General features: G+C 39.8%; 2 protein-coding genes across 2 annotated transcripts; both read left to right on the forward strand.

Annotated features, from left to right (window-relative positions):
• Window positions 1-615: 615 nt before the first annotated feature.
• Window positions 616-9,160, forward strand: LOC131883497 (uncharacterized). Its single transcript, XM_059230980.1, has 7 exons — window positions 616-1,520; window positions 1,579-1,803; window positions 2,460-2,720; window positions 4,188-4,192; window positions 7,283-8,132; window positions 8,192-8,404; window positions 8,493-9,160. The coding sequence occupies exons 1-7, from the start codon at window positions 673-675 to the stop codon at window positions 8,755-8,757; spliced, it is 2,667 nt and encodes an 888-aa protein (XP_059086963.1). The 5' UTR covers window positions 616-672; the 3' UTR covers window positions 8,758-9,160.
• A 3,946-nt stretch (window positions 9,161-13,106) lies between these two features.
• LOC131883584 (uncharacterized) lies at window positions 13,107-14,739 on the forward strand. The gene is made up of 3 exons (XM_059231086.1): window positions 13,107-13,996; window positions 14,063-14,275; window positions 14,390-14,739. Exons 1-3 carry the CDS (start codon window positions 13,173-13,175, stop codon window positions 14,652-14,654), a joined length of 1,302 nt encoding a protein of 433 aa, XP_059087069.1. The 5' UTR covers window positions 13,107-13,172; the 3' UTR covers window positions 14,655-14,739.
• The last annotated feature ends 1,827 nt before the right edge of the window (window positions 14,740-16,566 follow it).

A 16,566-nucleotide genomic window follows, 5' to 3' on the forward strand; every position in this document is an offset into this window, starting at 1 on the left:
AATGAGTTTGATCCACAATCTACAATGAACAAGAATTGTGTTTTGTTTGTTTTCTAGGGTGTTGGCTTTTATATTCATTGGTGCATTGATTCCGTTCGTCACTTTTGTTTTAACCACTCAATTGGTAGGATTCTTTTGATGAAGTCGATGATGACATCTGACTCGATGATGTCCTCCACGACCTTCAATGAAGCCTGACTGTCCAGTACACTCAGTCTTTTCAAAGAGATGCCTAGATGCAAAACAGTCTCTGATAATTATATTTCTCGCCTGTCGGTCATAATTAGCCCTTAGGATCTCGAAACTCGACCTTTTGAAAGTCATGAATATGTGTGGAAAGGCCAAAAGAATGGTCTAAAAGAAAAACCATTTCCTGGTTGACAGGAACTCGCTTGCACCTTGTTGGATTGGAATTGTAATATCAGGGAATAAACATGTCTACGACATTTACCCTCACATCTTTTCGCAGTAATGATAAATCAACAGTAGTAAATGTAAGCGTGATGCCTTCTCTAGTAAAAAAAACTTATGTGCAATCCGAATTCCGAGGGGAGGATTTTCTCCTAGAGATAGGCCAACCTTATAATGAGGGGGTCAATTTCACAATTTGCATTTACTTATCAATGAATTCACCACTCGGAAACATCAACTCTTTTGACTCCTCCAATCGCAATGGAACACAAGGCATTGACCAAGGAAAAAATTGCGGAGATTCTCAAGCAACATGAATCTACTCAGGATGTCCAGCTCATCAAGATGGATTTGAAGTCCGGGGCTGAAAAAGGCCAGAACTATTCTGGCTTAGTGGTATCTTGCCATATTGAGGCCGAAATCAACGGCCAGGTCAAGGTCTACAATTGGATGGCCAAAGTCCCTTTAGACGACCCAGACAAATACCAGTGGTTGCGATTGGGTTTTATGGAACAGAAAGAGTTGGGATTTTATCAAGACCTTGTCCCAGCCTTGGAGGCCTTTATTCGCAAGCAAGGCTCTGACATTCAGTTAGGATTTTGCCCCCTTGTTTATGGTGAGTTTGATCCCAAAATTTCCAAAGAAAACTGTGTTATGGGTTCCATGATCGTAATGGAACATCTCGCTCATATGGGATACACTGATCCCATTCACAAAAAGTCTGGACTGGATCTCACTCATGTGAAATTAGTGATGAAATCCTTGGCCAATTTCCACGCAGCTTCACGTGCGTTTTACAAAAGCAAACATGGCAGTTTAGACCGGATGGTGGAGAAAGAACCAATTCAAGCCAGGGACTACATGTGTGCCCAACCAAGTGAGACCATGATGGCCATAAATGAAATATTCAACAAAAGCATAGTCAAAGGGTTTTGCAACACTTTGGCAAACTCTAGTCCCGAGGGCGAGAAGTACGTAGAGGCTTACCAAAGATTCGCTAAAGAACAAATAGATCCGCTGAAATTGCGTGATCAATTGACTGGCCCTGAAGTGTGTCGATTTAACGTTCTGTGCCATGGTGATCCCTGGTTCAGCAACATGCTTTTCAAGTGAGTTATCGAATTATGATTGGGTCCATTCATTGATGTCACATCTCCTGGCTCTTAGATATGAAGATGGGCCCGTGGGAAAAACACCGACGGATGTTTGTTTAGTGGATCTGGCACTCACCAAGTGGGCATCTCCAACCATTGATTTATCTTACTTTTTGTACATGTCAACCACGCCTGAGCTTCGTAAAGCTCATATGGATGAGATCATGGCTTATTATCATCAAACCCTCACCAACGCCTTGAAACAATTGGGAGAAGATTCTGACGTCATCAGTCTTAGGTACTAACTTCAATCCTACAACCTCTTCACTAATTGGCGAGTACTAGATTCATAAAGGCCGTATCAGATTGATGCTCCATCTATGGGGGCCGTTTGCGTCTAAATTTGACCCTTGAAAAAAAGTTGTGAACGAACCCAAGTGGAAAATCATGGTAGCCAAGTGGTCTAATGAACCCCATAGAGGCAACTCATGGTTCCTCAGAGGGCGTGGGTTTGAATCCCGCCCTCGGAGGCAAATAATGCTAGGAGACAAGGTCAAGTGCTCCAACACGTATCCTCGCTTAAAATATTAGATTATGGCACCAGGATTTGAACCAAAGACACATGAGGAGAAGATTCTTGCCATGTTTGAGTTGCCTCTCTTAGTTAGACTCCTCTGCAACACTAATGCCTTTCTTTTTAGTTTTCAAAATGCTCGTTGAATTGGGCGGAACATCCTTAATAAATGAATTTGGTTACTAGTACACGAGATCAACCAGGTATATGACTTTTTTGCATTGTCACCCTTGGCTTAGATTGAGACCTACAAGATGAAACAAAATGTATGTAAAATCTGATATGGAAACTATTGTTCCGAGTTACAGAATTGTATAGTATGCTATCCCCTTACGTGGTGTTTCATTGAGCCCGCTTACGTTCCAAGTTTTCTTTTATAGCGAGTTGTGGAAAGACTACAAGAAATGTTCGTTCTTTGGATTCATGATGGCGTTGATGATTTTGCCGTGGATCTTGGCTAAGAAGGAAGATGCAATGAGTTCGGATGAATTCAGCGGCGATTTTAGTAATGAAGAGTACATGGATGAGTTCCATAGAAAGAACACGGAGCGCACCAAAGTGATGATGACCAACGAGCCTCAAATTGGTGAAAGAATTTCTAGCGCCTTTCTCGAAATGGTCGACTTTGGATATTTCACTCTGTAAACGGCTCTTTTCCTCTCAAATAGACCATCCTTGGTATGAATAAAAAAGTGACCTTTTCTCTTACAAACCTCTTGAAAAGTAGTTCAAGAATATTGACGGATAAAGGGTATGAACGTTTTACAGTAACACCAGATGTGTAAAGTAGAGCTATAATTCTAACGCATACAGACAACAGAAGCAAATTTTAAACCGTCAAACCTCACTCAGTGAATATTTAGAGCAAAGAAAGTTTAATCTAGACTTATCAGGTTTAACTGATTCAGCAGACGAAAAAATACCTTTTTAAACACATGTTTTGATCTAATGAAAATGGATCCGAAAAAGAGGCAAAATAAAAGATTCGTCAGATCTCCTCCGATCAAGAAATTAATTCAGTAATAGCACCAACGATTGCTGCCATCAGTCGAGTCACCACCTTTAACATTTACAACGCTATTAACAATAGTGCATTCCCTGAAAAGCCACAGGGAAGCGGTGTGCGCGACAAAATAGGACTCCAAATGTATTGCATGAGATCTAGGGCCTCCAGGAATTCCAGGGCAAAACAGCTCAATTTAGTCGTCAGGACTGCGGTTCACAACAATCCTCATCTAAAATCATATGTTAGAATCCTAAGGCATCAGCTATCCATCGAGACGAATGAAAACACGACACGACAACTGTTGCAAGAAAGTCCTCCGATACCAAAAGTTCTATGGGCCCGCCTCATTTCTGACGTCATAGAGCCCAGAGCCCAGACGAAATATGTAAGATGTTAAACAAACTGCTCATAACGTACCATGAACTTAATTTCTTTTCCAGACATTACATGACCTGGGTCACAAGTAGTAAAAACATTTTGATAATATTGGCCAAAAAATTAGAATTCAATAAGTTCCCTTACTTGCATCGTCACACGGCCCAAAGAAAACGGGAAGAGGCACGGTAGATTGCTAAATAAACTGCTCTTGCCTTGCCTTGAAAGCAATTTATTTTCCGGACATTATGTGACCCGGGCCATTAATTAAAATAAGATTTTGATAGAATTAGCCAAAAGCAACACAAACTCATTATAATTCAATAAAAAGGAATCGGCCCAATCAGCCCTTTATTTGGTAGAGGCTGCCTTACAAAGCGCCCTCTGAAGTGTAAAACGTAAATCATATTGCGTCCAGCGTAATGAGGCTATAAAGAAAAATCGCCCTATGGGGACGTTTAGGCAAGCTCTGACAGGTTAGTTTGTTTGCTGGTACCAGTTTCAGTGATGCAAGTTTGGTTAAAACTAATTTGAAACGCCAATTTTGCACCACTGGCAATGGCAGGCACGTTTGTTTGCTGGTACCAGAGCTTGCCTAAATGTCCGAATATCTGTAGCTCTAGGTTAAATCACAAAGCGCCCTCTGAAGTGCAAAACGTAAACCAGATTTCTTGTAGCGTAGGAAGCTGTAGCATATAAGCTCATTTTCTTGATTACATATTGTTAGATGGCGTAAGCCATCACTGAATTGTTCCGATTTACATGTGGTGACTTTTTAGTTGAAAGGAGAGCAAAAATAAACAGCAGTCGTTCTAAGATTTCCGAACCTTTCGTTCCTACAAATTGGTGACCCCGTTTTTTTGAACCGTAGTCATGGAGAATGCGGCCAGCCCTAGTGATCAAAAGCCGGACTCGCTCCTCATCGATTCTATTTCACAAGCAGTCGCTGCTGCCGTCTCCACTTTATCATTAAGTAACGCTTCTCCCGCATCGTTAAATGCCGTTGCATTAAAGCTGGCGGGTTTCTGGACCACAAATCCAGTCAGTTGGTTCGCAAATGCTGAGGCAAATTTTCGTCTTAAGCACATTTCAAACGATTCAACTAAGTTTTTCCACGTCGTTCAATCTTTAGACAGCGACACCTCAGCCAAGGTGCATCGTTTTATATCCTTGGGGGATGAGGTCCTTGATCGCTACTCCCAATTAAAAACTGCCTTGTTGGATGCGTGTGGAAAATCAAAAGCTGATCGTTGGATTGAGGCAATGGAACTAGCTTCTTCCTCATTGTCCTCCACATGTCCTAGAGAGGTCGGACAACGTGTGCAGTTTCTTATGGAGGAATCAGATAATCCCTGCATGAAAACAGCGATATATTTGCGGCTGCCATCTGAGATCCGTTTAGCAATAAGACCTCACCTCATCACTCTGTCTTTAACAGAATTTTGCAACGAAGCCCAAAATGCGATCAATGCTTCAGCAAAACCAGGTGCTCACGTGATCAATGTAGATGACTCCCCTGCAAATTTAAATCCTTCAGACGGCTCGTCGGATAACGAGTTGAAAGGAGAGCAGAAATAAACAGCATTCGTTCTAAGATTTCCGAACCTTTCGTTCCTACAAAGCCTCGGCGCCCAAGTCAAGATTTTCTCCAACCTTCGAAAGACGGTTTTCACACTGGATGTTGTGTTAACCTCCGAAATGATTGACACTTCGGAGGAACTACATGTAATGTACAGAGCTACTGCATGACAAAACATTCCCACCAGATCATGGTCATGGGCATTGATGGCAAAAAGTTGCCTCCGTACTCTTCAAGCCCGAAGAGAAGGTCATAACCCTGAGCAGGACCATTGTTGGATAGAAGGTGGTGCTCGTGCCTCATCTCAAAGAATGTGCAGGCATTCTGCCAGGCAAACATGGCGGACCAATGACGGATTCAAATCCGGATAAGAACCTTCTTGCCACTTTTTGCGTGGGCGCCCTGAAGAAAAGCCAACCAGATCTCTCATCAAAGAATATGAGGCGAAGTAATTGTGGGTTGAAATGACACGATAATGTACAACAATGCCATTTAAAATTTGCCAATTGTCAGATTTGTTAAGGATTCGAATGTGCTCCAACAATGAGGCGAGTAACCTAGTTCTAAAAACGGCCAATTTTGTGTTTCTCATAGTGGCCCAGAGATGGCTCAGTACCATGAAAGGTCGAGAAATTATGGACCCTTACATTTAGTGTCAATTACAGCCTCGACCTTTCATGGTACAGGGTCATCTATGGGCCACTATGAGAACAAAAGTGCCCGTTTTTAGAACTAGGTTATAGCCTCATTAAATATCTGAAGCGATTGAACTAGAACTGACTTGAAAAATTGTACATTTGCTTTGTCCTGATTGCATCAAGAACCTACGCAATAAACTTGTGATTCCCAAAGAGCCGAGATTCCAAAAATAAATAAATTGATATGTACATAAAAGACCTTGAGATAAGTCTTGATAATTTGATGATTGATTTGTCTATAGACATACATTTTCTTCGAGTGAAAATTGGCTTTAGTGCATAAGAACAATGTGGGGGTTCAGATCGGTTCAATTATTTGTGAACGAGCAATCTCCTCTTTAACTGCCAACTTACTCTTGTATGATACAATTAGGCTCCAGAATAAATCAATTTTCTCGAGGTAAAAAAAAAATTCGAAGAGGCTGCTAGTTAGAGAGATAGAACTTTACTGGGAGAACCCGTTGAGAAAAGTGGTAATCATGGTGTCTAAACGTAAGGGAGGTAGCCGGTTCGTTTCTCTTTTCCACCTTTCGCAAGGTATCTTTAGACGCCAGCCACACCAATAGATTGGTAGGAGCCTGTTACAGATACAGACCTGGGATGCAATCACAAATGTTATCACATTTCCAAGTAATATTATCTTTTTATTATCGCATTGGCATAAGTGCTCAGAAATCTAGAAATATTGTTAAAACATCCAGCCTACTGAAGGAGATTTTGAAAAGCTCATTTGTTTTTTGGACCTTTGCTATACAACTAATACTTTAATACTTAATACTAGGTAACTAGCAATATTTTAGAGTGTTCTGAATTCTCAAATGTTTCAAAAATAGTTTTGAATCTTAGTTTTATTTATACTCAACAGCCTGCACCCAATATATATTTTTTTCTTTCCCGTAAAGAGAGGCATGTCTTTTTACATTTATTTCCGCATTACTTCAATTACGCTTGTAAAGTGCAGGAAAAGGAGTGAAAAATCTAGTTTGTCACCATTATCTTTAGATGTATAAACGTATGCAATAGAGCAAGAGCAAAGACAAACAATACAACAAACGTGCATCTCAAATTATCTGAATTTCTATTTATTGAAAGAGTTGTGTTATAAAATTCAAAAAAATCTCATTTTTGATGCAGCTTTGACACGTTATTGCTATCATGGGCTATTTTCCAAATATCCAAACAAACTGGTGGAATTGAATGATTAACAAATTCTTTCCAAGCATGGTGGAGTTAGGCTGGTCACCTTGTCCATACTTTTGCTCCATTGTAACACATTAGCGATAGTTTGAATCATTTAATTTGGAAGAGCAATATTCAAAAATGTTGACGGCAACTTTTGATCCTCTTTTACAAAATGCAACACACGATTACTTATTTTAACTTACCCCTAAATTAAGAACGAGGACAACTCTTGTTAAAGCGCACTTACTGTACGCAAAGCAAACATATCATCTTGAATATGCCTGAATATTGAACAGTCAACGAGATAAAAGACATCCCATTCGTGGGACTGTCTGTCAGTGTTCACATCCCATTAACGTGAAGCAACAGGGGTAGTTTTCAAAAACAATATGGACCATAACTCATTAACACAAGCCAAGTTTTTGGAGATTCTCAAGAAAACAGAAGCCACCGAGGATGTTCAATTGACCAAGGTGGAACTGAATCGTGGGGCAGACGACGGACAAAACTACTCCGGCCAAGTTGTGGCTTGCCACTTGGAAGCCAAGGTCAAAGGCCAGCCAAAGATCTATAATTGGATGGCCAAGGTACCCTATAATGATACAAGCAAGTTTGTCCCGCTCCGGTTAATGAAGACGGAGGTAAAAGAATTGGCCTTCTATCAAGATCTCCTTCCAGCTTTAAAGCACTTTATTGCCAAGCGAGGCTCGAAAATTCAGTTGAAGTTTTGCCCATTCATTTATGGCGAATTCAACGAGGATATTCCTAAAGAAGAGTGCGGTAAAAGTTCTGTGATCATGTTGGAACATCTTGGTAACATGGGATTCATCGACCCTATAGACAAGAAATCTGGCCTTGATCTAGCGCATGTCAATTTGGTCATGAAGGCTTTGGCCAATTTCCATGCGGCCTCACGTGGGTATTACAAAGCCAAGCATGGCAAACTCGAGAAAATTGTGGAAAAGGAACCCCTTCAAGCCACAGACTACTATCCATTGATGTTAAACCAGTTCACTGATACCATGGTCGAAGGGTTTTTCCAGAGGTTCATGAACATTGGTGATGACGGATACAAGTATGTGGAATCCTACAAACGATTCGCTGAAAATGTGATAGATCCAATCCAATTGCGAAATCAGTTAACAGGTCCTTACACTTGCCGCTTTAGTGTCCTTTGTCACGGAGATATTTGGTTCAATAACATGCTGTTCAAGTAAGATCTGTTGGATTGACCGTTTCAAACTATGCTTCAATGTTATTTTTGCTTCGCAGATATGAGGATCAAAACCCCACTGACGTGTGTCTGGTGGATTTGGCTCGCACCAAATGGGCGTCCCCCACCATCGACTTATCCTTTTTCTTGTTCATGTCCACCACACCCGAGCTTCGGCAAGCCCATATGAATGAGATCCTGGAGTACTATCACCAACACCTCAGCCAAGCCCTCAAAGAATTAGGCGAAGATCCAAGTGTTTTTAGCCTGAGGTAAAATTAAGAGTATGGATGAAGGCTATCAGGCTTAAAAATGCAGCTTTCAGGCCTTGTTTGACAATGTGTTGTATATTTTTTCTAGCGAATTGAAGGCTGATTACAAGAAATGCTCTTTTTTCGGATTCATGATGTCGATGGCTGTCCTACCCATTGTCCTGGCCAGGAAGGAAGATGCTATGGGCTCAGATGAGATGATTGGTGATTTTACTGATCCTGAGGTTACCAGGAAGTTTGCCCAACTTCATAGTGATCGAGCTAAGGCTTCAATGATTCATGAGCCTCAAATTGGACACCGGATTTCCCGTGGATTTATGGAAATGGTTGAAAACGGTTATTTCACTTTGTAATAACTTTTTACGCCTTTTTGAGCCTTCCCCCACGCTTAATGTGTATGCGAATTTACTAAGCACCTCGAGAGGATAATATTGCTATTTATTTGTATGCTTCATACAAAAGAGAGATCGTGTACTGTATTTGACAACCTTGTCCTCTCTCTCTCTCTCCTCCGACTTGTTTTCCCGCTATCCTGTCGAGAGGTTACGCCCTCATTGTATCCTATAAAAACGTACCTTGGCCGTCATACACGTCTAAATCTTGAAAAAAAGGTTGACCAGGAATTTTGATCAAAAACTTGTCCAAGTCTGATTTAAACCCTGCTTCTGGATCAACACTTACATACTCCCTACGAGGGCAGCAAATTACACAATGAAGGAGACCACCAAATAAAAGAATTGGATTTCATTGTTTTAACTGCCCTGGATTCTCGAAGACTTGAAGGTGCTCTCAAAACGCACGTTGAACCCGCACGGTCTCTAAAATTGAACCTAAAATCTGGGTCTCATCCGTCGCTAGGTTTAGGCCTCACGTCACCTTGGGAGAAGGTGCTTGCCTTATTCTGGTTGCTTCTTAGAACGACCGGCTACAGTAATGCTAAAATCAAAGAGCGTTTTTAAAAATTTTGAGAACATAGTAGAAATTTACTTAATAAAAAATAGTAGTGTGGCCAAATTCTGCCCATTGGCGAAAATCCTACATCAATATATCAGTGGTTTTGTCTCTTCAATCTGACAATTAAGACATTTGTACGTCACATGGCTATTTATATTAATTGTAATCTATAATTCCGTATGAGTTTCCAGACCAATAGCGAGTTTTGAGCTTTAAACCCCCTTTTGAAATAGCTTGATTAAGATAAGAACCTTATCAAACTATTCGGAAGGAATTTGAATAATAAGCAAGCCTTTTTGCGAAAGGGAATCACAATCAAGAAACTTGTGCAAGCCTGTTTTGAAGTAGAGTAATGACTAATTTGCTAGCCACTATTGGGGATCTTCAAAAGATTCAATTTTGCCAACACATATTTGATCAATAATACCCGGAAAAAATAAGAAAGTTTGCATTCTTCTGGTTCATGTTGTTTTGTCCGATTTCAGACCGTAAGAGCAAACAACAGCATTTCTTTTACTTTTGTTTTCAGTTAGAAAACCCTATTTATGGGCCATTTCAAAGGTCACTCCAATTTATGCTAAAGAAAGCGTTACATCCACCGCCGCCGGGGTTAGGACTCACGTCACATGGGGAGAAGATTCTTGCCTTAGTTTGGTTGCCTCCTAGATAGATATGCTAGAGTAGTGCTACAACCAAAATGCATTTTTAGAATTTTTGAGAACATAGTTGAAAATTATATACAATTTTCCCAAATATACCACACAACTCATAGTTCTATATTCAAGTGAAAAATGCTGTCAAGTGTCAAAAAACAACTAATATTTCGGGAAGGGCGTTGTACGTATGTCTGTAAGGAATAGGTACTAAAACCGCCAAATTATTGGTTTGTTGCCAGTATTTTTGATCGCGCTCTTTCAGAACATTTTCAAGAACTCTCATTTGAGTGGCTTTTACCAACTTTATGAAGGCATGTTAGTTTACTACTATCCCTAATGAAAGTTTGGCTTTTGTCACAAGTTTTTGTAAATTTGGCCTTCCTTTATTGCACCAAAAAGGAACGGTTCGGCTACAGCTTGAAGTTTTCAGTCAAAGAAGTTTGTTAATCAGGCAAGCTTTTAGGCTTGAGGGCTTGTTTTATCAAAACAAAATTTAGATCCAACGCAGTTAAAATACTGTTTTTCATAACTTCTGTTTTTTTAACTTTTATGATTTGATATTTTATATGATATTTTGATATATTAATTTAATATTTTAACATCTTGCAACAGTTTTCATCAACTATATCCCGGCCCATCTCAGGTGTATGGACATTGTTGTTTTCGACTAGCCCACATAAACAGATTGGGACCAGTTGCTCTGTTTGTCTCCATTCTAATACAGAAAGCGTCGAACGTTAAAATGTTTAAAAAAGATTTGAAATTAACGCGCTTCCAGACCCACCATCTGCATGTTTGGCAAATGTCCTCAATTGGGATATGGGGCGTCAGAAACGTTGAAAAGCTGCATTTAAAATAAGTTTGTTTTAAATCATGGGTCTAACTTTCGAGTCAAAACTGCCCGTCTAGGATGTTCATAATAAGCCCCTAAGTACTTACTTTTTGACGAAAAAGATGGCCGTAAAAATGAAATGACCATAGAATATTGATTATGAGTGGATTGATGCCTTGTGCAATTTGATGTCTCCAACAGCTCTTGTCGAAACTCAATTCTGTTATTTGAAAGCTTATGGGCACTCACAAAGTAAAAACATCAAGGGTCATTTAAAAAGAAGAGAGTCAGTGATTTTTTGAAAATTCTTGCATTAAAGAGCACGTATGTAATTCCATGATTTTCGTTGCTGCAAGAGGTATCGAGTTGTTCTTCATTTCCAACGCAGTGGCCAGGAACGTAAACAAATATGATGCAAATTTGAATGGAATCCCCTCGTATTGGGAGAGATTGAAGAAGTTGGGACTATGCAGTGTCCAGAGAAGGTACGAGAGGCAACTGATATTGTACTTTTTCAGAAGTAACCATGACATAAAGGCTTAATGTGCGTTTTGAGAGCACCTTCAAGCCTTCGAGAATCCAGGCTAGTTAAAACAATGAAGTCCAACTCTCTTTTTTCTCGGGCTCCTTCATTGTTCAATTCGCTGCCCTCAAATATTCGTAAGGAATACGTAATAAGACTTATTGATCCGGTAGCATCCTTCAAGTCAGACTTGGACAAGTGTTTGACTAAAATTTCTGATCTACTCAAGGGTTAGCCAGAACTGGTGAAATGCTCAGGTTCACTTTGAAAGCAACAAGTGGATACTATTTATTGAACGTTCTTCATCTACAATCTCTCTGTTCGGTTCTAAGTACTAATAACATTCATTCGCCTCAAATAATGTTCATCATGAACTCAAAGTTGATTGGTACTTTTATACTGAGCAGTATAGTAGGTAGTTATGCAAATTATGTTGCGTCATGTCCTTGTTATGAAAACGTATCAAAGGGCACGTACCTATTCTTTTTTTTAAATATACCCCCTCAAAGGTAAAAATACTTTGTTTTCGAACATAATTCACTCTACACTTGATGAAATGAAAGATAAGCGAAAGAGGTTGGAATTTATTTGAAGAAGCATTTGCTTCATTACTTGTTAACATTGGTTCCATGAGTTTCTTCTTTAGCACTTTAAATGGACATCACAAGCATATCAAGACGAAGGAAATTTTCTTTAACAACCTCATCATCCTCGGCTGAGCGAATTAGAAATTTGATTCTTCTGAGGACATTTCAAGAAGTCGCTAGGCACAGTATCTGCTTTCCATGTTGCAACCCTTAGCTAGCTTACGGTCCAGCCAAGTCTCAGCCTCAGATATCAAATGCTGCTTAAATGAACGAACCCACCGCGATACTCGAGGGTGAGATAGGTACTCATGATACGTGTGATGGAGAGCGAAAATGTCCTTCTATTGGAAGATTGAGCATTCGATGACAGCCCAAGCGAGTGAACTAGCTTCTGATTAAGGGAAAACAAACAAAAACAACTAGATTGCATTTGAGTTAGTGTACATATAGGTACATGGGCCGTACGGTAGATGTTTTGGGAGTCACATGATAGCGTTCAACTTTCTCGCTCTTTCATGGATGATTCTAAACGGGAGGTTATTGTGCCCTACCACAGTCATCATTATCTCATGCCTCACCTTCGAGGAATACCGCAGATACGAACATTTAAGCTATGAAGGTAACAATACAATATTTGAGTAGCACAATGGTTCTTGTCTGGATTTGGTTGGTGAGGAATCAAGCCAATGGTGGTGCGAAATAGAAAGGGGCTGATTTACCAGTAAGCTAGAAAGGCTAGATTTATCTCATACAGAATGCGGGAATCAATCTCCTTTATGTTAGAAATCATTATCTTAAACTACTTAACATATGTTGCGTTTCTTCTTTGTAGAGTACGCCTAAAGTTATTGTTGAATCAAAGAGCAGAAAGTCAAGAACAGTGGCAGATGGTTTTCAGTTGCAGCAAGCGATGATTCTGCGATCTGCATTTGAAAGCTGTTGAACTGCCGAATGCTCTGCTTCAGCCAGAGGCACCCCATTCAGCATTTTACGGTCGCCTATGTGTCCTTAAATTGGTCAATCTGGATTGTTTTTAACCAAATTCTTGGCTAATTGCTTTGTGATTGAGGTGGCAACGGCCACAAAAGTCTTTAAATCTGCGAAAAACAAATAATACTATTATCAGCCCATACAAGCCGTGCATAAAAGTCTTGCATTCCATGAATATTCACTTAGTCCTTATTTGTGATAACAACATACTCTATCAAAAGAAGAAATGGAGCACAAGACATTGACCAAAGCCAAATTCTTGGAGATTCTCAAGAAGAAAGAAGCTACTGAGGATGTTCAGCTGGATAAAGTGGAGTTGAAATCTGGTGCAGAAAAGGGTCAAAACTACTCTGGCCTTGTGGTGGCTTGCCATTTGGAAGCTAAGGTCAAAGGCCAACCCAAGACTTACGACTGGATGGCCAAAGTACCTTTGGATGATCCGACCAAGTTTGATTGGCTTCGAATGACTCATATGGAAGAAAAAGAGTTGGGATTTTATCAAGACGTCATCCCTGCCTTGAAGGACTTCATCACCAAAAAAGGCTCAGCCATTCAGTTGGGCTTTTGTCCATTTGTATATGGCGAATTCAATAAGGACATTCCTAAAGAAAAAGTTGTGCAAAGTTCCATGATCATCATGGAACATCTCGGTCAGATGGGTTTCTCTGAACCCGTCAATAAGAAATCTGGGCTTGACTTGGATCATGTCAAATTAGTGATGAAGTCTCTGGGAGAATTCCATGCAGCCTCACATGCATTTTATAAGGCCAAATACGGTGGCTTCGAGAATATCGTCGACAAAGACCCCATCCAAACCAAAGACTACTTTGCCGAAATTATGGCGCATTTCAATGATACTTTAGCCGAAGGCTTTTTTCTAACTTTCTCAAATATTGGTGAAGATGGACACAAATATGTGGAATCTTACAAACGATTCGCTAAAGACGTAATCGATCCACTAACCCTACGAGACCAATTGAGCGGTCCCACCGTTTGCAAATTCAACGTGCTTTGCCATGGTGACCCATGGTTCAATAATATGATGTTCAAGTAAGATTTGGTTGAATGTTTTAGTCATCGTCTCAGTTGTTCCTATATGCTCCTTTTACCAATCAGATACGACGGACAAAAGCCTACTGAGGTTTGTCTATTGGATTTGGCCCTCACCAAATGGGCCTCCCCAACCATCGATTTGTCCTATTTCTTGTACATGTCAACCACACCCGAGCTTCGGCAAGCTCACATGGATGAGATCATGGACTACTATCACAAATGCCTCACCAAATCTCTCAAGGAACTGGGCGAGGATCCAAGTGTCTTAAGCCTCAGGTAGGATTTCCACAGAAAAACATGATTTTGGTTTGGCAAGGCAAAGATCTTTGCAAAAGACTGGATTTATGGTTTCGCTTGCTTATAAGATGATCATTTTACTTCTATTTTTAGCGAGTTAAAGGCTGATTACAAGAAATGCTCCTTCTTCGGATTTATGATGTCATTACTTGTTTTGCCCTTGATATTGGCTAAGAAAGAAGATACCATTGGCTCTGAAGAATTGCCTGGCGATTTCGCCGATTCAGAGGCTATGGAGAAATTTGCTCAAATTCACAATGATCGAACCAAGGTTACAATGAGCAATGAGCCTCAAATTGGCCATCGGATTTCCCGGGCGTTTTTGGAAATGGTGGATAATGGTTATTTCACCCTATAGAACAGTTCAAGTATTGAATTGTACAATGTTGGCAGCCCGTTTTTTGCGTTTTAGTGTCAAGAATTAAAGATATCTAGAAAACTGAGTGAAAACTTTATTTTGGGAAAGGAATCGTCAAAAAACATGTCCAATCTCCATTCTCCAAATACCTAAAAAGGTACTTAGGCTTACCATTTGCATCCAATAACTCAATCACACACCAACTAGCTCAGACTTAACCCTTGCAAATATGGCTTAATAATATCGTGCCTGGCTGAATTGGCGCCCTTAAACTACAGTAGGGTCTTAAGGATTTGTGGCTCCCCTTGTTTGATAATTTCTCTCCCGCCGAAGTCCCCAATATCATCTCAACTATTCCGACTACGTTCTGGCGAAGCCGAATGATTTGGAGCCTTCCTTTGAATGCTCAATATAGACGGGTGATTACGGGGGAAGTTTAAGACAGCGACCACAACCTCACGTGTGGTATGAAGGAATACCATGTTATACTAACTAAACATTGCACCTGTAATGTTTGTGGCGAATTACTTCACCATTTCCATAATGTGTATTATTTATGTGACCATAAGGATGAAAAGTCGGCGCAATAAACAATATTCAATTTTCAAAAACTTGTATTCCTGTAACTAAATAACTTCCTATTTTGAAAGGATCTCTCCAAATTAAAAAATAGTAGCCCCTTAAACACTTCACTCGTGAAAAAATGACCAATGTAATGTTCAGAATGTTGACCCATTAAGGCTGTTATGAGGGGAATCCATTCCCCAGTCCCTTGATTCAAACCCTCAGAGGGAATTTTCCTAGACATCTGAACGACATCCGAACTGGCTTTGAAAGCCATTGGATCTGTAAATGTACTACCGCCACTTAAAATACCACCTTGTGGAATATAAGGACTCGATTGCCAAATCATGGCCCGATCGAATTTTTTGGAACATTTGCTAAATGGTTTTAGCTAAATCTTATCCAATAGCACAGAATGCTCCAAAGTATAAGGGTCATTGTCCAGCTTAAATTTCATGGACTGACAATCCAATCTCATGCTGCTCTTTATAGCAAATGTGGCCTTTGAATGAATTGCTTGCCTGGCCATGTCTTGTCCTTTTAAATACAATGTAATTATGAAACAAAATGTATGTTGGCAGCTGTAGATGGGATCTGACCAATTTCTCCTTTTCTTTATCCCGTAAACGGGAAATTACACTACATCAAAGTGGGAACTATCTTAACCTCTTTTATAAATGTGGTTCGTTTAAGATTTGTTCACGGATGGATTCAATTCAACTTTGCCCGGGTTATTATTTTAATATCATTAACGAAATCTTTTTTTTACGATACAGGGCTAAGATAAAAACTTTACCATGGGCAGCGAGAGAATATTTTTCAAGCCATCTTTAAACTTATATAATTTGGTGGGAGGTATGGGGAGAATCGAGCAAATCTGTTTTCATATTTTTTCATCATAATGATCTATTTTTCCGACTAGGATTAAATTTGGGTTTCGATTTCAGCAAATTAATGTTTATCGAAATCTTTGTAAGTTCGCTTAGACATTTGGTACATTGTTGGAATGTTACAACTATTGCGTCAAAATGTAGCTTCAATTTTAGGTCTTTCATTCGTTCCTTCAACTAATGTAATAACGGTTATCTGCTTGTAAAATGTCCGATTAAACTTTTTCTATACATGAGTATCCAACACTTCAAGACGAATTATTTTACATAACTTCCTCTTCTTATAATATCTCATCCACCAAAGAATTAAAGTTGGTTGGACCTTGAATATACGGTTGATGAGGTATATTTAGCAAAATATTGCCCACGTTTCAAAAGATTGGGTGATTGTGGTGGGGACATAGACTCAACAAAAGATATATAGTGCTAGATGCATTTAGTTACGCTGAAACAGAACA

The sequence above is a fragment of the Tigriopus californicus genome, chromosome 7, assembly GCF_007210705.1.
Source record: "Tigriopus californicus strain San Diego chromosome 7, Tcal_SD_v2.1, whole genome shotgun sequence".
Lineage (NCBI taxonomy): Eukaryota > Metazoa > Arthropoda > Copepoda > Harpacticoida > Harpacticidae > Tigriopus > Tigriopus californicus.